At 53.3% G+C, this 18906-nt stretch overlaps 1 protein-coding gene across 3 annotated transcripts in view; it reads right to left on the reverse strand.

Annotated features, from left to right (window-relative positions):
* Positions 1 to 2: 2 nt before the first annotated feature.
* The window catches only part of RUBCN (rubicon autophagy regulator), a 29581-nt gene continuing 10677 nt past the window's right edge, over positions 3 to 18906 (reverse strand). For 2 of the 3 annotated variants that reach the window (XM_059855545.1, XM_059855543.1), the window contains exons 3-22: positions 17643 to 17726; positions 16521 to 16680; positions 16240 to 16346; positions 15559 to 15699; positions 15185 to 15341; positions 14408 to 14956; positions 11868 to 11963; positions 11579 to 11694; positions 10906 to 11107; positions 10444 to 10545; positions 9595 to 9669; positions 6856 to 6916; positions 6184 to 6316; positions 5712 to 5857; positions 5338 to 5402; positions 4556 to 4794; positions 4076 to 4137; positions 3736 to 3889; positions 3272 to 3365; positions 3 to 2542 (exon numbers count right to left, since the gene is read on the reverse strand). In XM_059855545.1, coding sequence (XP_059711528.1) covers positions 2379 to 2542; positions 3272 to 3365; positions 3736 to 3889; positions 4076 to 4137; positions 4556 to 4794; positions 5338 to 5402; positions 5712 to 5857; positions 6184 to 6316; positions 6856 to 6916; positions 9595 to 9669; positions 10444 to 10545; positions 10906 to 11107; positions 11579 to 11694; positions 11868 to 11963; positions 14408 to 14956; positions 15185 to 15341; positions 15559 to 15699; positions 16240 to 16346; positions 16521 to 16680; positions 17643 to 17726 — 2907 coding nt within the window. In that variant the 3' untranslated portion in view covers positions 3 to 2378. The remainder of the gene's footprint in view (positions 2543 to 3271; positions 3366 to 3735; positions 3890 to 4075; positions 4138 to 4555; positions 4795 to 5337; positions 5403 to 5711; positions 5858 to 6183; positions 6317 to 6855; positions 6917 to 9594; positions 9670 to 10443; positions 10546 to 10905; positions 11108 to 11578; positions 11695 to 11867; positions 11964 to 14407; positions 14957 to 15184; positions 15342 to 15558; positions 15700 to 16239; positions 16347 to 16520; positions 16681 to 17642; positions 17727 to 18906) is intronic. The other variant, XM_059855544.1, reaches the window with a different exon arrangement.

An 18906-nucleotide genomic window follows, 5' to 3' on the forward strand; every position in this document is an offset into this window, starting at 1 on the left:
ACTCCTTATTAACGTCATTTATTAAGGACGGCATTTTAATTGCTGTACTGTGCAATAATCCAGTGTGAGGGCTCCAGTTGATGGCCAGGGCAGCCCCCAGCTCTCCCTCCCAGAGCTCCCTGTCATGGCCAGTTCCAGTGTTAGGTGTAGTGGTCAGTGCTGGGCAGCAGTGTCAGTGCTGGGCACAGTCTTGCCCTGGAGACCTGTGCCTGGTTTGGGAGTCTTGCTGCTTCCACACAATCCATGGTGGAGGGTGGAAACCATAACTAAGCCAGAATTCCTTCCCTCTTCTCAAAAAGTACTCAGTGCTTCTAGAAAGGGATCTGGGCAGCCTCTCAGCTGCTGTCCTGTGACATTAAAGTGCTTCAAACAAAATAGGGGGGATGGAGGTGTGCTGCTGAGGCAACTCCAGGGAAGGGGGTCCCAGGTCTGAGCAGCAACAGGAGGGCTTGGCTTGGGGACAGGCAAGACCAAGGCAGACCAGCATCTGGCAGCCCCAGGGCTTGCAGAGAGAGTGAGCAGAAGAGCAGCTGCTCTGCTGGGGAAAAAAAGCAGAAGCAAGACACAAGGCAGTGAAAGCCCCTTGGAAGCAAGTGGGGAGCTGAACCCTGCTTTCAGGACTTGGTCAGGATGCTGCAGGCAGGGGAGAAATGCAGCAGTCCATCCCTCAGCAGCAAGGCTTGCAGCCACATCTCCTGGACCCAGCCTCTTTCCCTTTCCCCAACCCTGCCACCCCCACAAGGAGAGCCCCTAAGTCACATCCCAGCCTCGAATCAGGGCATGTGCTGAAAGAGCCACTGCCCCTTGAGGCCTCCTGCCAGTGCATTGCTCTCTGGTCCCACAACACCCTCCTTGCACGTACACAGGCCACACCATCCTTCCTAACGTCCCACCTGTACTCAGGTGGTGCTGGACATGCCATGGCTAAAGCATCCCCCCCCCAACAATGCAGAGGTACCTCAGCTGGGCACAGAGCTCACCTTGTCCCACTGGGTCCGACCCTGACCTCCCAGAGCTGTCACTTGTGGCAGGTGACACAAGTGCATCAGGGAGGAACCAGTCCTTGGCAGCATCCCAGTGCCAAACCCCTCCCCCCTGGGTATCCCATTCCAAGCAGGCTGCCTGACCATCCTACCACAGCACAGCTGGGAAGCTTCAAAGCTTTGCCTGGCTCAGGGACCCTTCCTCCCCACAAGGGAAGCAGGAGATCCTGCTGGGAGAGGGGACCAGCTCCATCCAGGGGTGAGGAACCAGGAGCAGGATAGCCCTGGAGATTTTATACTGGTGGGTCCCAAGCAGATCACATGCCCCCTAAGAAGGCATTTTAAGCAGCACCTCCTTGAGGGGAATACACAGTTAAAAACACAAACAACCACATTAAAAAAATAAAACCAAGTCCAGCAGATTAAAAAAAAAATAAAAACAACAACTAAACAGAGGCTTGGGGATGCAGCTGGAGGGATGAGCCTTCACCTGCATCCTGACAGGTCTCAGGCAGAGAGGCAGCTCCACACAAGGCAGGTTCTGGTGCCACCAGAGTAAGGTCCCATGTCATCCTTAAAGGAGAACATATCTCCCTGGTAGGATAGATTGGCAGCATGAGGAGGATGTAGGGTCAGAAGCCTCACCATATCCCATGGAGGCAGATTTCTATGGATCCATGGGGATCTGCCTGCCAAAAGTCCATCAGCACGTCCACTTGTGCAGCTGCTCCAGGGGCAATGTCCCTCTGCAGCACAGGGAAATCTGGCATTTTCATCATTGCCACATCCTCTGCTCTGATTCTGGAGAGCAACTGCTCTCCAGCAGTGTCCCACAGCACATTTGAGAAAGGAATCTGTTAAATACACAACCAATCCCAAACCCGCCCCCCCCCCAACTCCATGCACACAACCCCCAGCAGCAGAATGGAGGATCACAGGACTGAGAACTGATTCCCTCCTCCAAGGAGCAGATGTGACCAGAGCTTCCTAGTATACAGCTGATGAGCAGCAAGTGCTGACCCTTCAGGGGACCATGCTCAGCTCAGAGCAGGGCACAGGGATGGACAACACAGCCCTGCTGGGTCCAGCATGAACAACTGCTCGGAAAAGGTCCCTGTTCTGCCTGCAGGACAGGCAGGAGCAGCTGCTTCCAAGCAGCTGCCTTTGCCCAAGCAAAGGCATCAGGGAGTGGGAGCGGTACCTGGAGCAGATCCACATGGTGGAAAATGCTCCTTTCCCAGCCCAGCAGTACTGCATGTGGGAAAAGAAATCCCTTCAAGACAGTGCTCCAGGCCTCCCACCAGTCCTCATCCCCAGTCCGTGGGAGCTCAGTCTCTGGTGATGAAGGCCATGCACATAAATAAACCCATGATCTGCTCCTTGGCTGCAGCAAGCTCACGTGGCTGCCACGGCCTCCGGCTGCTGCAGCTCATCCTCGCAGTCCGAGCTGTCGGGCTCCGTGCCCTGCCTGTCCATCAGCTCTCTCCGGGCTTGGAGGCGCTCACACCGGGGACAGCGGCTGCACTTGAAGCAGGATTTGTGGTAGCAGGCTTTGCACTCTGTGAGGGAGAGCATGGCTGAGTGCTGGTACAGGCTGACACACTGCCTGACACTCCACAGCGCGGGTCCCTGCACTAGCTCATGAAGCTTTGGAAGCACAGGAGGGAGGATTTCTGCTCTGCACAAGGTCCCTCCCCAAGCTTTCCTGATACTACAAGGAAACAGTGAATTTGCCCCAAGTCTTCTCTGCCACTGCACCTGCCAAACCAAGGCTTGCTTGTTGTCAGGAGCCATTTTTTACCAGTTTGGAGGCTGGTCCCAAGACGAAGGGCCAAGCTCTACTCAGCTCTACTCACTATTAATACTGGGTATTATCAAGGCTGTTCCCTGAAGGGGCCTAGGGATTTCTTACCAGGCAGGAAGAGCACAGAGATAAAGCCTTCAGGCTCTCTCTGCTCTGCAAGCTCAGCTCCAGCCACCCAAGCAGGGCAGGGGCGCTGTGTGCAGGCTGCAGTCTGCCCTGGAACTGCAGCAGGAGGGAAGCCAGGGCCCCCAGACACCCGCTCGCTGCAGTGACAGCCTGACTGCCCACAGCTGTCAGGGCAGGCAGCACAGTGTGGTCAGGAGGGGACCTACACGCTTAACCACACCAGCAAACACTGTGACAGTGATGAACTGCTGCTGTTGTAACATTGAAGACACAGGCCATGCACAGGGGCACTCTGGTCTGGCTGGCTACAGCTCTGTACCTCTTTCTGCCCCCTCCCTGTTTTTCCCCAGTATCTCACCTTCACACATCCTGCACTTGTTGAGCTCAAATGGGAAGATGATGTCATCCTCATTCTGGCAGAACTCACAGATGAAGCCTTTGGCTTGGCACAGCTGGAAGAAAAAAGAACGAGGAAAAAGCAGCTAAATGCTCATCTTCCTGGCAAGTAGGAAAGAAGGCAGAGTAGAGCAGGACAGCAGGCCACAGTGCCCTGCTCTAACCATGTGGGACAGCCGTTCCCCAGCATGGAGCACAGGAAGGCTGAATCAACCTGCGTCAGGGGCGGGGAAGAGCCAAATTAGGGTAGCAAATATCCCATTTGTGCTGGGTAGGAGCTCTGTGAAGCAGGCAGGAACAGTTAGCATTGAATCAGTTAATTTGGTGGCTGCTCTGCACACCAAAGTCTCCCTGTCAGTTATCTTTGTAGCAAAGACTGCTCCCAAGGGTCCAGAGCCATGCAGGAGGCAGGAGAGGAGGCCTTACCATGCACTTGTCAATGTGCAGGCTGCCTGCCTTCAGGAGCTCTGTCAGGCGAGGCATCAGGTCCCCTTTCTTGATGGCACTGAAGTCACTCAGCGAGTAGAGGTGCAAATCCTCTGTCAAGTGGCCAGGCACTGTGTCAAAAGAGTCCAGGAGGCTGCAAGGACAGAGAAACCAGAGCTCAGAGCAAAGTGACTCCAGTAAGACCCCTCCCTTCACTCTTTATGCTTTCTCTCCCCCTCCAGCCTCCCCTCTCCCCAGAGCTCAATGCACAAGCTGCACAGATTCCCAGTGCAAATTGCCTGGGGACAGAACCAGGACAGCAGAACAGCCCAGGACTCACTCTTTAGCCAGCCGGCACGTCTTGAACATGTTCTTCATGTGGAAAAGCTGGATTCGCAGCAGCTGGAGAGGAAGGGGGCACAAAGAGTCAGTAAACAGAGCATGGTCTTCGGCCAAGCAGGTCTGCCCCATTCCTTGTGCTGCTGAAATAGCTCCTGCTCCTCAGCTGCTGCTCTCCTGTTTCCAAAGTGCTTACATCACACAGGGCAAGGCAAGCACAACCACTGTCATGTGCTCCAGGAGATAATCTGAAGCCCAGCTGGATACCAGCCAGAAATTCCTATTTGATTTTCCTATTAATTCGACATTCCTATGCCACTGAAGAAATCAGAAAAGGTGAATAGAAAGACACAGTGCTGAGGTTTTAAGCCTCCAAAACTGAAAGATCTGCTTTTCCCCAGCTTCCCTGTAATTGAGTTTACAGTTTGCTGCCATCCACCTCACCCAAACTCCACTCAGGAAGGCATGGAAAGGGTCTTACCCTCACTTGGTTGAGAGCCTTCACTTTCTGGTACAGGGCAGGATTGATAGCTTGCACGTTGAAGAGTGGGTCACTCCAGATCTTGCTCAGCAGGTCTTTGGAGAAGTTGCTCACGTAGTACTTGCTGAAGTCCCACTTGCGCAGGATGCGGCTGGGGATGACAGTCTGGGCGTTCTCGTGGCAGCACTGGCAGAAGTACTTGCCCAGGTACTCGCAGTACCGCAGCCGCTTGATGTAATCTGGCCAAACCCAGGCAGACGGGCAGGGTCAGCCCAGGCACGGCCTCTGCTGCACTTCAAACACTGCTCAGCATTTCCCACAAGCAAGGGACTCTGCCTTGCTGGCATCTCTGCCAGACCAGAGTGCTCAGTGCTGGGGTCTGCAAGCACCCTCTGACTGCAAAAGCCTTTGGGACCAATAGTCCAGTCTCGTGCAACCATATCTACCTACATATTCAGGGAAGAGCTCTGCAGCTGCAGAACTTGCTGGGAGCTTGAGGACCCAACGTAAGACTCTGCCTTACAAGAGTCAACATCTGAAATGCTCTCTAAAGGACGAGCTGACTGCTTTTTGCCTCCACCAGCTTATTGACCTCCTAGAAGAGAAGGCTCCTCTGTGGATGGCGCACACCAATGTGCAGGCAGAGCTGGCAAAGGCAGTGTAGCACTGCTCCAGGGACCTTATGCTGAGCTGTACCACGACGCACTCACTCAGCATCCTCCCACTTCTTTGCAGGCTCTTTCCCACCACTCTCCAGCTCAGGTCAGGTTCCCAACACTCACCAGGATCAGTCCGGATGCCACAGCCTGCACACCGGTAATTCTGCTTGGCCACAGCCACCTTTCTCCTGCCCAGAGACAGAAGACAACATGCATGACCCAGCCCTGGTGGTAGCTAGCACCAGAAGATGGGTACCAGCACAGGCCTGGGAGGTTTATGTGGACAACATACCCAAGGGAAAAAGCCCCACTATGTCTTGGGTCACACCAAAGGCACTAACCCCAGGCACTGCCTCCATCTCACCATCTCACACTGGTGACCACCGTGGATTTACCAGGCTCAGAGCAGGGAAACCCCAGCAACCAGAGAATAAGCACCCTTGGTGTGGATGGAAAGGGCAGGTCCCCTGAGAGCCCCCAGCCACGCGGGTCCTTACGCTGGGGCTAGGTGAACATTGAAGATGATCTGCGGTCGCGGCGGGGCCCACTCCAGGTTTCCTCGCACCCGAATCCTCAGCTTGTAGATGTCAGCGTGCTCTCCATCGTCAGGAGAGATAGGCAGAGAGTCAGGGATGGGCAGCAGCTGGGAGAGGCAGGCAAGAGGGTCAGATCCCTATCTTGTAGGCAGTGCACCTGGCTGGACTGCCAGAAACCTGCAACTGCAGCACTCCAGAAAACTGCCAGGCACCAAGGCGCCCCTCCAGCTGAATTGAGGGCTGAAGAAGGGCTGTCCCCCAGGGATCTGGACACTGCTGTAGGAGGCTGCATCCATCTTCAAAGCCCAGATAAACCCCTCCTCAAGCTCCACAGAGAGAGCACTGGGACAAGCAAAGCTCCCTCAGCAGTGCCCTGAAGCCAGAGTTTCAGGGAAGATCAAATGCAATCAGTGACTGGAACTCACAGCCTTACCTTTTGTGGGGCGTCATGCTCAGGGACCAGCCACTCCAATTCAGAGGCAGCTGGGAGCTGCATGCCCTCAAACTGCTTCAGCAAGCCCATGGCCACCGCCTCTGCCGAGTTTGAATTGAGGAAGGAGTGGGATCTAGACAGCAAAAGAATTGTTAGTACTGGATCTCACAGCTGTGCCCTCCTTGCAGCCCCATGCCAGTCCCAGCTCAAGTCAAAGATCCTCCCTTCAACTCTGGTAACTTAATTCTGCACTGCTGCACAGGCTTAAAATTAATACACATGATTGATTTCTGTCTTTGTAGATGTTCCCAAGCAAAGCTAATGGCACCATAACAACTGTTCAGAAGAGCGAGCAAAACTAAACTCACTTGGCAAAACCTACTCCTGTTCACAGGGAAAGCTGCAAAGTGACATCCAGTGCCTGTGTAAGCCAGAAACAACTGCTCTCCCAGTATGAACCTACCCAAGCAGCTGCCAGCCATGGACACAGCTTTGTACTTCACCACACAAAGCAAAGGGGTCCCCACAGAGGGAGGGAGGGAAGGAGGACGGGAGGGATATGTACTCCAGTGCAAAACAGAAACTGATGCACGTGGAAGAGCAGAGCTGGGCAGGAAAGAGAACGTGGTACCAAGATGTGTCACCATGAGCTTGGTGTACATGAAGACGTACATGGAGTCCGAGGAGAGAAAGGACTTCCTGCTGGAGTCTGGGTTCCTCTTGATGTCTGCATCTGAATCACAAACAGACAAGGTGGAACAGATGGGACAGGGCCGGGGATGCACTCGCTTCAAACCAAAGCTTCAAGGTAAAACTCATCAAGCTGTTCAAAAGCACGAGAACTACAGCATCAACTTCTACCAGTGGCACTGAGCAGCAAGGAGGGGTGCAGTCTAACCAGTCAGCTGTCAGAACTACCAGGGAAAGGCATGGTGAGGTGCTGTGAACAGCCAGCCTGAAGTTTGGGGGAGGAAAGTGGCTGCTGGTACAGGTCACAGACCAAGTCCTAGCAGTAACATGGCCTGAAATAGAACACACACAGGAACACAGGAGCCTGGAGAGCAGGACTGCAGGGTTAGCAAGAAGGTTTAGTAGCTCTCTACACACAGTATAGATGCTGGAAGGGATTAGCAATGGGTTGCAGAGCCCTTCTCTCTACTTGACTGTAACCTGTAAGATCAGACATTGGCCATGGCTCAGTTTGACAGTGACTGCACAGCCAGGGCTGGCAGGCTGTGCCCAGCACTGCCCCGACACATCAGCACCCCTGCAGAGAAAGGGCCAGCCGCCATGAGGCCAGCCCTCTGCAGAAGTCACAGACTCAACTCCTGAGGAGGGAGGGGTTCAAGATAAGGTGCAGGACACTGCAGTCCTGCTCCCTACACCCCTCAATCAACGCCCAAAGAGCCCTGGGCTGCCCCACAGCTCAGGTGAGCAGGGGTTTCACTGGGCAGTACCTAGTGGTACCTTCACCACTCATCATTCTTTCACTCCAGCAGGTCAAACACTAACAGGGAATCCATCTCAACAGTAGAAAATCCCTATGTCAGGACAATTCCAGTCGTACAATGCAGACAGAAGCGGGCAGAAACCTGCTTCACGGCAGATAAGGCTCCCAGAAAAGGGAAGAAGGTATGCAAGGGGAAAGTACTACAGGTCAGGACAGACCAAGAGTGGCCAAAGCCACAACCTTCATCCCATAGGTCTGCTGGTTTGTACCTCTGGGGAGCTCTAGGAATGGTCTGCAGTGACCACACCACCCTCAAACAAAAGCCTGTAGCTTTCCCTGCCCCAGTGCCTGGCATGGGGAGGAACAGCTCAGGGTCCCTGCCCCTGTACCCCAAGCAGGCTGACACACAAATCTGCAGAGAGCCCACATGATCCCAGCCAGACCCCAGCTGCACACTGAGACCAAGGGAATCAGAGCCTCTGATGCAAGGGAATCACAGGCTGAACAAAGTGTCCCCCTGCCCCAAGTTTTTCTACAGAGAGCAGGACTGTCCTAGCAACAAAGGGAGCAAGTCCTGCTAATTTACAGACTCACACTACTGGAATTTAGCTTGGACATTTGACCTTCATTGTTTGACATCCATTGCTAAAACAGGCAAAGGAAAGTATCCTAATGTTAAGGAATCCACATATCTATGTAATGCAAACTGAATTCTAGCTGCAGAACAGGCAAACAGCCTCACAACCTTGTAGGGCACCAGCCAGACACACCTGCCATGCTCTGGTGCCTTCTGCTCTGCACAGAAAGGTCCTGCATGGTCCTAGACTACAACGAACATGAGCACATGGGGCACACACAGCACAGAGTGGGCCAGGTGCTATGAGGAGGCAGAGCCAGCACACTCAGGCATTGACATGGTCTCAGAGATGGCAGAGGGAGCCAGATCTGACTCTAGGTTTCCACGGGAACTAACACTGGGATCCTGACACCGCTCGCTTCCCAACATTAACTGTAAACACTCCCCAAATCCTCATTAGCTTCCCAAAACACCTCTGCTGCCAAGGCTATCAAGTGGGATAATTCCCAGGAAGTTTGTGAACAGCTCCCAAACCTAAGGACATCACCCCACACCCCATGTGCCAGCTTCAGCCAGGATCACAGCCTGGTCTGTGAACACAACAAGGCTGGCAAGAAAGATCTGAGCAACAACAAACCCAGCAGGAGCAATGTGCTGGTGCTGAACACCTGACAGTGGAGATCAGCAGCAGCCCAGCAGACTGTTCCCTTGCTAAAGCAAACAGGGAGCACATGAAGGTTATTTAAACACGCCAGCAGACCAGACCTAGTACTACTGTAAACAATAAAAAAACTAAGCTGCATGTGATCCCAGTGACCAAGACCTCCAGCATGAAGGAACTGCCTGTGCCCTGTTTGATCTCACTACTTCTCACTCCAGAACTTCTTTCTAGAAGGATTCCACTCCAAGTCAAGTCTGAGCAGAGCAGGAAGGCTGTGCTTCAGATCAAAGCTATGGCATGCCAGCTCTGCCAAGTCAAGCAGGATAATACTCTCCAAGGCACTTGGGATGGAGACCTGGTCCCACATTGAAGAGGACTCTGCTCTGATTCAGCCCAGGCTCAGCCTTCAACATCTACAGAGCTTCACTGTCCTGTGAAGTCCTACCGCAGGCAAGACAGGTCTTCACAGAGCAGGCATTTTGATATATCCAAAACACGGCACGGCAAAATTCCCTGGGGGATGGAGCCCACAGCAGAACTCCTCTGCATATGCTCCACTCAATCCTGCCACATCATCCTGCCACAGCTTTTCTTGCTGACATCTGGATGATCCTGGAACTAATTCCCAGTTCTGAAACCAGGCAGATTTGGAAGAAGTGTGCCCTGCACACACACACACACCTCGCACACACGCGCGCGTGCCCAGGGAGCACCGCAGGGTACCTGAGAACAAGGAAGCCATTGACACTGAGAGGCCGTTCCTGGACATTTGAATCAGGTTAGATCCATCGTTACCATCTGTATGACATGGTAATGACAAAACAGTTGACTTCAGTGCTTCAGCCAGGCCAGAGAGAAAGGGCATAAAACAAGAGCAGCACTCACACAAGGAGAGCCTAGAACTGAATTCACACACTCCTCCATGGGCTACGAAACTGAGCTCAAAACCTCACCTTCATGGACTGAAAGGAGAGGTTGCTGTCAATAGTCAGGAGACAAGAAGTTTAAAGCTGAAGACTGGACAACTCCATCTTCTTTTTAAAGTAAGAGAGATGGAGTTACTGCTGAGAAGTCATCCACTTCAGAGGATGAACAAGGCTCTGAAGGCCAGGGACTTGGGCTGGTCTCCTGTGGGTGATAAGCTCAGCCACCCAAGCTGCCAGGAGCAGAGATTATAGGTATTGCAGGTCGGGATGTGACCAATACCCACCATCCAAGAGGTAAGTGGTCAGAACTATGGCTCCTTCTGCCTGGGGAGGAGAAGAGAGGATGGCAGCTCTCCCACCTCACTAGCTGTGACCACAGCTATGTGTACCAGGCAATGAAACGGAAACCACCTACCAGCCAGAGGCACAGAATGTTACAGGGTTACAGAAGATTTTGTAGGAAAGTCATGCCATCACATGAGGGAAACTAATTGCTCTGCTTATACTCGGAATTCAGCCATTTGTTTGGGAAAAGCCATCCTGAAGGCCAGAGGGACAGGGTCTTCTTCAGCAGGACTGACCCCAACACAACCACACCAGGAAGTCTGTTTCTATGAAAGAAGGCAAGACAGCCATTCCCTCCTACCTCGGATCTCATACTCTTCCACATCCTCGGCAGAGCCAGAGTCAGAGAGCCGCATGGAGCCGTGGGAGCTGAACTGGGACCCACTGTCTGTTGCCACGAGACCTGCGAGGAAGGCATCACAGCCAGGTCATCAGTGGAAGCGCTCCAAAGGGTCACAGACAGCTATGGGAGATGGGGATAGCCAGGTACGGCCAGGGAAAGGAGGGAGGGAGCTCCAAGATGGAAAACACTATGGGTTCAGAATGAAATGACATTCCATTACTCAGTGCCAGCAGTGTTATCAATGGATGGTATCTATCACATTATGGTCTTCAATAGCAGCAGTTTCACACATCTTGGCACCACTCTGGTAACAATTTAACTGTTTCCAAGGAATGGGCAGGAAGGCAGGCAGCTCTAGGATAGGCAATGGACAGAAAACCCACATCCCACTAGCTGATGAGCCCAAAACACATCACCCACTGTCTGAGCCCAGCTCCTGGCAGGCAGGGAACAGGTGCCTGGTACGGATCTGCTGGCGCCGAATGCGAATCTTTTGTTTAAGCTCCTGGATCTCCTTGTCACTGTCTTCCTCCTCCTCCTCCAGCTGCCGGCTCATCATGTTGCATTTCATCAGCTCAATGGCAGCGATCAGAGATTCTGAGATGCTGAAGTGGGCGTTCTCCTGCAAGAGCAAAAGCATTCAAGCCTATGCCTTGGACAAACTAGGAAGACTTGGTAAAATTTTGTTCCCCACCTATGCCAGGAAAGAGCTTATTACTTATGGATGGTGGCAGAAAGATGTTAATCTCTGTCAAAATATGACTCTTCTATGAGTACCTAGAAAACAAAGCCTTCTTGGGCATCAGAATACTCATAAAATACAAGAGGCATCCTGCAAAGAGGATGTGCAACACAACCACTCTGGGGATCAGCATACAGCCCTGAGGGACCCTAACATGTTGCAAAGCTGCCATGTATATGACAGATGGACAGATCCCAGCTACCAAACACCAAGGAGCTCAGCCTTGCAGTTGTGTGCACAGTTCTACAACAGGCAATACCATGGCATTATCCTCCTCATGGCAGGAAGTATCCCTGAACCTGCAGTAAGATACATTCCCCAATGCACACAGGCTGCTGCTGCTTCCCTCACCTTCTCCAGGTCTGCACAGCTGCCAAAGTCCTGCTCAGAGAGGTAGCTGATGAGGGACTGCCCTTCCGAAGGTCTCCTGAACATCCCTTCCCCCGAGCTCAGGTACTGCCCAGAGTCTAGAAATGCAAGAGACACAGGTATAAGGGAAGGATCTGCCATCTCCATGCCACCAAGTCCTGCCAGCACCCTGACAGCATCCCACAAGCAGGTGCCAGCACTTGAGGACACTGCAGCGCATGGAGGAACCTGAGCAGGACCGAGTGTCCCCAGTGAGGCTGGCTGTACTCACCATACTCCATGTAGAGGGAGCTGGGTGTGCTCAGCTCACTGCTCTGCGTGGAAGCAGAGACCGGCCCTCTCCCTGCACTTGGATCACCATGGGACTCTGGAAGGGAAGATAACACCAGGCACACATCAGTACCTCCGAGGTGCCCTGTCACTGCACAGGGTGAAATGAAAGGGGCTTGGCATCACACACACAGGCACAATGGATGGAAATAAAGAGAGACATCTTCCTGCTCCATGCCACAGCTGAGGGCAAGCCCAGGAGGAGACAAAACCAGAAAGGCATTTCAGGCAGGAGAAGGGAATGAAGGAGAGAAGATCATGAGAGACATGGAACAGTCATGTCCTGAGCCTTCCTCTGTCTACCCCAGAGTAGAGCTGGGAGACACAATAGGCTCCAGCAAGTACCTCTTGCCAGCTCTTTCTTCCTGAGGGAGCATTCTGAAGCCAGAGTTATCCCCCAGACCAGAGAGCAGGAGACACAGGGAAACATGAGCCGCTAAAGGATCTGTGGGATCCCTGCCCTGCAAAGCAGCCAGGACACCAGTGCAAGGAGGCATCTGAAGGACATGCTCCTGCTCCACTGTATGGCAGCCTCCCCAGTCACAGCACTGGAGCCTGGGTGCAGTGCTCAAGGTGACCTACACGGGCTGTGGGCAAGGCTCTGCCCCTCGCATGCACTGCGGTGCAACTCCTGCCAGACCGAGCCAGTGGAGACCGCCAGGAGCTGGCCCGACCACAGACCAAGAACAGGTGGTGCTCTACAGAGAGCCATGGCCCCAGGGAGCACCTGGATGAGAGAGGACTGCTGAAGGAGACTGAAAGCACCCTGCCTGAGTGGGAGGAGCATACAGCTCTGGATACAGGGCAGTGCCAGCTAACAATCCTGAGCACAACAGAAGGGTAACCATGCCCTTTCAGCCTCCGACTCACTTTTGCTCCCAGCTTTGTGCCATAACTGATGTGGCTGGAGGCCTCTGAGCCCACCAGTACCAGCCTCTCCCTGTCAAGGCCATGAAGCAGCAGTCACCAGGATGGAGCCTGGGATCAACCCGCCCCACAGGCTGGGATACAACAGACTTGTCAGGGTAGGAGGCTCTCATAGCTACTCACTGCAGCCTGACAGGGTGCCCTGCAGCCACCTCAACACAGAAACCACCTCATGGTGGTGGGGATGCCACATACAACTGAGCCTACTGCTGAAAGGCAAAGCAAGGCAGTGCTCAGCATCATCTGTTGGAGCAGGACACAGGGCTGGACAATCTCTCTGAACACCCATCAGCCCCAGGGAGGAGCCTTCCTAGACACAGAACCCTCAGCAGCCAGATGTGAGCTCAACAAACCCAGTGCCACTGTTCATTGGATGCAAAACAAAACAGCCCATTCTGTTGGGCTGCTGACTTTTTCTGCACGTGGGGCAAAGGGATGGCAGCACCCCAGCATTTCTGCTTGGGGTAAAACCTGCCCTGAGCCCAAAAGATCATCCAGAGTCTCAGCTGTGGGTACATACACTGGAAATCAGTCAACATCAAACCTCCCTGTGCAGCAGATCCATGAAATAAAAGGAAAAATTAGATGTCCAAGCCCATGCCTGGTTAGCTGCCAGCCCTTATTCACTAGGTAAGAGAGGAAACCTCTCCTGGCTTCCAAGGCAGTGGGTGGAGGGAAGGGCAGGGGATGCAGCTCAGAAACTTGGTGGCCAGCACTCCCTAACGCCATGCAGGGGAGCTGGAAACACTTCTGGGTCTGGGCCACTGCTTCCACCAACCAAGCTGGGATCTTCAGTCAGGCCACATGCATAAACCAGACCACATTCCAAAGCATCAGCTGGGACACAGCAAAGAAAGATTTTTTTTTTTTTTGGTTTTCTAAATGAACACTAATGGATAGATGGCAATCCTGAACTTGATGCAATGATCACTAATGAAGGGCCATTATATTGGCTCCCAAACCTGCCACTGGATCTTCTATTATAATGGTGATATCCCTGAGGCCTCCTAGGCAGACAGGAGGAGAAGGGCAGCATTAAGGGAGAGAAAACAGAGACAGACTGGTTACTACTCAGCAAGGACCCCCACTCCTCCAGTGAAGGCAGCATCAGGACAAACTTTCACAAACTGGTTGTCCCCTCACACCCCACTCTCTCCATTCCCATGTACTCACTCATTCAAAACCACAGGAGAACCCAGCAGGTTACCAGTGGGATGACATCCTACCAGCAGGATGAGCCCAGACCCCAGTCCCATATCCCAGCCAAGCAAGCCCAATGGAGAAGAACAGCTGATGCCACAGCACTGCTGACATTTTCTAAGATTTTAGTAAAAGCTGGCAATATCAGTAACAGTCCAGCCCAGGGCATTCCGGGAAGCAAGGTGTCATCCCATCATTCCACTGCAGAGCTGAAAAGCTAAGGGAAAATACCAACCACTTGCCACTGTCCCTCTCTCCAACATAATCCATGGAATCAAGGGGGTGGCCAGCATCAGTCTTCTGCTACCACTGACTCCCATGCCCAGAAACCATCCCAGAAAATCTGTCCCTTACCGTGCAACTTCCCAGAAGTGACGTTGGTGTCAGAGTGGGAGCGCACGTGGCTCTTCTTGAGGATGCCCTGTGGAGCTGAAAACTGTCCCTCCGAGAAGCTGGACCGGCGCAACAGGCTCAGGCCCCTGCTGCTGCCTCCGCTTGCCCCCTGCTCCCCCAGGGATGAGACTGAGTCCAGCTTCTGGGAGCTGCTGGAGGAGAAGAGTTTAGAGCTACTGCTCTTGGTGCTGCTGGTGCTGGTGCTGCTGCACGCCCGGCCCCGTCGGCCCAGGTTCCCAATGGCCAGGTACTCTGGCCCGTCATTAACGTCACTCTGTGGATCATCCTGACTCCCTGTCCAAGTATCCTCGCTCTGGCTGGTGGTGCTGGAGCTCATCTCGCTGGCTGGAGAGAAGGGGTCCTTGGGTGAGGGGACGTGGAAGCGGGTGACAGAGCTGGGCTGCTCCAGAGGGGACCTGCCCTCGCTGAAGGAGGAGGACCGGGTGGACGGGCAGCGCTCCTGGGGCTGGCTGGAGCTGGAGGTGCCACAGGAACTCACTGGTCTCCTGTCTGGACAGAGGCAGGAGCATGATTTCACACACTGGCAAAAGGATGTCTCCTATATCCTATGGCTATAAACTTGTGGCTTCACACCAACACGCCCACCGCAGGCAAATCCCTCCCTCCCACCATGGGCAGAAGTCTTCCATACCCATCCACCCCAACAGAAACCCAGGGAGATAAAAATGAAAAGTCTTTTCTGGGTCTACCCTGAGCTCCCCAGCCTACCCTTGATACCTGAGAGGCCAGAGGAGGCTGGATGCTGGAGGCTGGAGAAGGACCCAAAGCAGCGCTGCTGAGTGCAGGGGGCAGCAGGGACGCATGGGGATGCAGGGAGGGCAGTCAGGCTCTGACTCTTGGTCACTGGAGATGGATTGTCACTCTTCCTGGTAAGCTGAAGAGAGGTGGCATCATCAATAAATCAGCATCTATGGGGCTACATGTCAAAAGAGCAGCAACAGAAAGGGATCAACCTGCAAATGCCTGGTCACCAACCACAAACGATGCACCAGCCCTGGGAACATGAGGGTGGGGAGGGAAAAACATGGCAGCAAAGAAGGGAAGCAGCTCTTTGTTCACAGCTGCAGGACAGATTCCCACTGGGAAATTACCAGGCTCTCAGTGAAATGATCCAGGCAGCCCAGCGCTCCCGGCAGACGGCTCTTGTGTCCCTCAGCACCGTGCTCACACATCTCTCTTGTCCCAGCAGAAGGGTCTGACGCGCACAGGGATGGCAGTGACGTGCCGGCCAGCTGAAAGAACACAGCCCCCATTTAACAAAGCCTCACCAATTGCTCTCTTTTGGGGACTGTGCAAAGAAGGCAGCTGCTGTTTCTGTCCTCTTGAGAGGGGCAGCTGGTGCAGGGCTGCACAGGGGGTCACTAGCAGGTGTTCTGGGGTGTTGCCCATCCCCTCAAGAACATGACTGTCCCTCATGACCAGGCAGCTCTGCATGCTGGCCCTGAAGCCTGGGACTATTGGAGAGGGCTTTAAAGTTGCCTCTTGCATGGAAATGGTCCTCAGGTCCTCTACTTAAATCCTTGGTGCAAGCCTGAACCAAGGTGCTCCACTACAGGCTCCACACAGCCATCTCCCCCACCCTGACCCCTTACAGGTCACACAGGCAGGACAAGAAGCAATTCCCCACTCTCCTTCCCTCTTGGAGCAACTTTTACTAGTTCTAAGTCCAGCTCCTTGTCCAAGGGCTCCACATACCCTGAATGTGACCTTGAGGGAGCAGCCACAGTGGCATCTGGGGAGAGCCAGATGTAAAATCTGAGACCTCAACTCACCATAGAGGTGTCAATCTGAGCCAGAAGCCTGGGGTTGTTCTGCTCAACAGCTTCCAGGCACTGCAGCATGGCCGTGACGTGGGCGTCACTGAGCAGGAAGGCAGTATCTGGAGAGAAAAAAATGGTGCTCAGGGGAGTCCCTCTCACCTACACAGTTTGACACACCAGTTGCTCACATGCAAACCAATTTTTCTGCTGTCCTCCCTCACTCCCACACAGCTTGAAAATGCCACCAGCTAGATATTTTCCTAGTAAGAAGGAAAAGGCCCATTGCTCTTTACCTGTGTAGAACTTCCTAATGTACTGCCGGTTCCCCAGGAGCGGCCTCAGCTGTGCTGACAGGCAGTGGCACTGCAGGCTGTGCTGCAGCCACAGCTGTGCAATGGCCTGGTCTCCTGGGCCCTCGGGGTCACGCTGGCCGCTCTCCTGCAGGCTGATGAACTGGAAAGGGACGTCAGGCACAGGTTAAGGCAGGCAGAGGCAAGAAGGGGAACAGGGCTTGTTCCACTGCATGGCTTTGGTCCCCTTGATAACAGCTTTCACATGCCAGTCACTGTCAGCAGGAAAGAGGGCATGTCCCAGCAGCACCTCAGCCACCAGGGAGACAAAAGCACCAGGCAGGAACAATGCTTCAAAGGTCAGCCAGTGACCAAAGTCCTCTGACAGCCACCAGCACAATGAATTTCTCTTGCACACTCTCCCACCCATGAGCCTTGTCCCTGACCTGGAGCAACCCCACGCTCCCAAATCCAATCTGACCCCGGTGATGACGGTCATTTTCCTGCTGACACATTAACTGGAAAAGGCTGTGGCAATGCCTGAGCTGCTGCAGCTTATAGAGCTGGACTGGAATTACACCCCCGTTCCCCCAGCAGCAGGCTGGCCACTGGTATTCCCTGTGTCCAAAAGGGGCTGGCACAAATGGCCAGCCCTCGGTGCCCATCCATGGCAGGAACCACAGATGTCAGCATGGGGCAGCTGAGGACCAGGAGCCATATGCCAGTAGCTGGCATAAGTCAGGAATGGGAGAATAAATGCATGGTGAAGCCAAAACACAGAAATGGGACAGCCCAGACCCTTAGAGATCTGCACAGACACATGAATTACCCCTGCACACACACAAGCACTGCTTGTGCCAGTTTCCTTGGTGATGCCTGCTTCACCCTGCCCAGCAGCACTGGAGACTGGCCTGAGAGAAATAAGCAGCTAATTGTCTCAGCCCAGGCCACACTGAGTTCCCAGGACACAGCCTGTACTCAAAAACACGGCTGTGTCAGCCTCCACAAGCTGTGGAGCAACTTTACTCCCAACAGCCCAGGCAGCACTGTCCCACGGGTGAGGCTCCAGCCCAGCTGCCCTCTCCCCTCCCAGTGGGCACACAGGGCCACCCCCCCAGAACCCACCTTCTCCAGGTGATGAGCAGAGCCCGGACTCAGCCAGCGAATGTCCTTCACAAACTGCCAGTAATCCTTCTGTCTGCAGCACACCTGCCCAGGACAGGCACAGTCAGGTGCCACCTCCCAAGTGCCAGTTAAATGAGCACATCCCCATTAGCCCCTTGCTGCCATGAGGAGGCCATGCTGTTTGCCTCAGCTTTATTCAGACAATGAGGGGTTTTCTTAGTTATTCTTCCCCTTAGAGAGGAACTGCAACCAAGTTTCTGTTTTCCTCTCCACCCTATTGGTCGCAAGTACAGACCCAAAAAGTGTCTCTTCACCAAAAAGCTAATTATTTTTACTTCCATCCCTATTTCCTCTTTCACAAGTGACAGAGGAATAGCTTCTGTTTTGGTGGTTTATTTGGTTTGGCGGGGGAGTAGTTTGTTTTATAAGACTAGAAAACTAACATGGCAATTTTAGTTTTCTAGACTGAATTTGATTTTCTGGACAAACAAATTAATTAAAATTAATTCAGAAGTTTAAAAACCTCTTACCCTTGTTTTCTTAATGTGTACGTATGGATTTTTTCACCTTTTTTTTTAATTCCCAACTGTAGGCAAAAAGGTTGCCAAGAAAATAAAAAGTAAACGGAAATTTTTTGCTGGAGCAACTATGAGCCAACTGCTGTTAGGAAGCTGTATTTTTATGGGCCTCCTTTAGCAACTCCTATAGCTTGATTGGTGTCACACATGCCTGATCAGAGGAGACATTCCTGAGTGGAAGAGCTGTCTTTACCTACAGTAAAAGCACTGAGGAATGTAACACACCATCCTGCTTTGCATGTCTGGCATGAACTGCTACCAACAGACAAACTAGCATAAATCATTTAAACCTCCCTTCCTGAAGCCTGTGAATAGCAGGTCTGTCAGAAGGGAGCACTGCACTCCTCCACATGGACAAGGTAGCTCCTCTCTCTGTCCATCTCCCAGGGCAGGTCCCTGGTCCATGCAGCTGGGGACTAACAGGAACAGAGCAACACCTCAACTAATGCTGTGTGCAAGCTTAATAAATCCAGGGAGCAAAGCTCCCTGCTCAGACAACCTGCCAAGTCTGGCTCTTCCTGGAGGTTTTTTAGCTTGGGTGCAGCACTGCACAGGTGCAGTTTTCCTGATCTGGGACCCAGCTGTCCCGTGCAAGCTGCCTGGGGCTCCTAAGTGCTGTTCTCTCTGGGTGGCAGAGCCACTGATGGGAAGCCTGTCCCCAGGAAAGCCCTACAGCCTTGCTCAGC

Source organism: Haemorhous mexicanus, chromosome 10, assembly GCF_027477595.1.
Source record: "Haemorhous mexicanus isolate bHaeMex1 chromosome 10, bHaeMex1.pri, whole genome shotgun sequence".
In the NCBI taxonomy this organism is placed as follows: Eukaryota; Metazoa; Chordata; class Aves; order Passeriformes; family Fringillidae; genus Haemorhous; species Haemorhous mexicanus.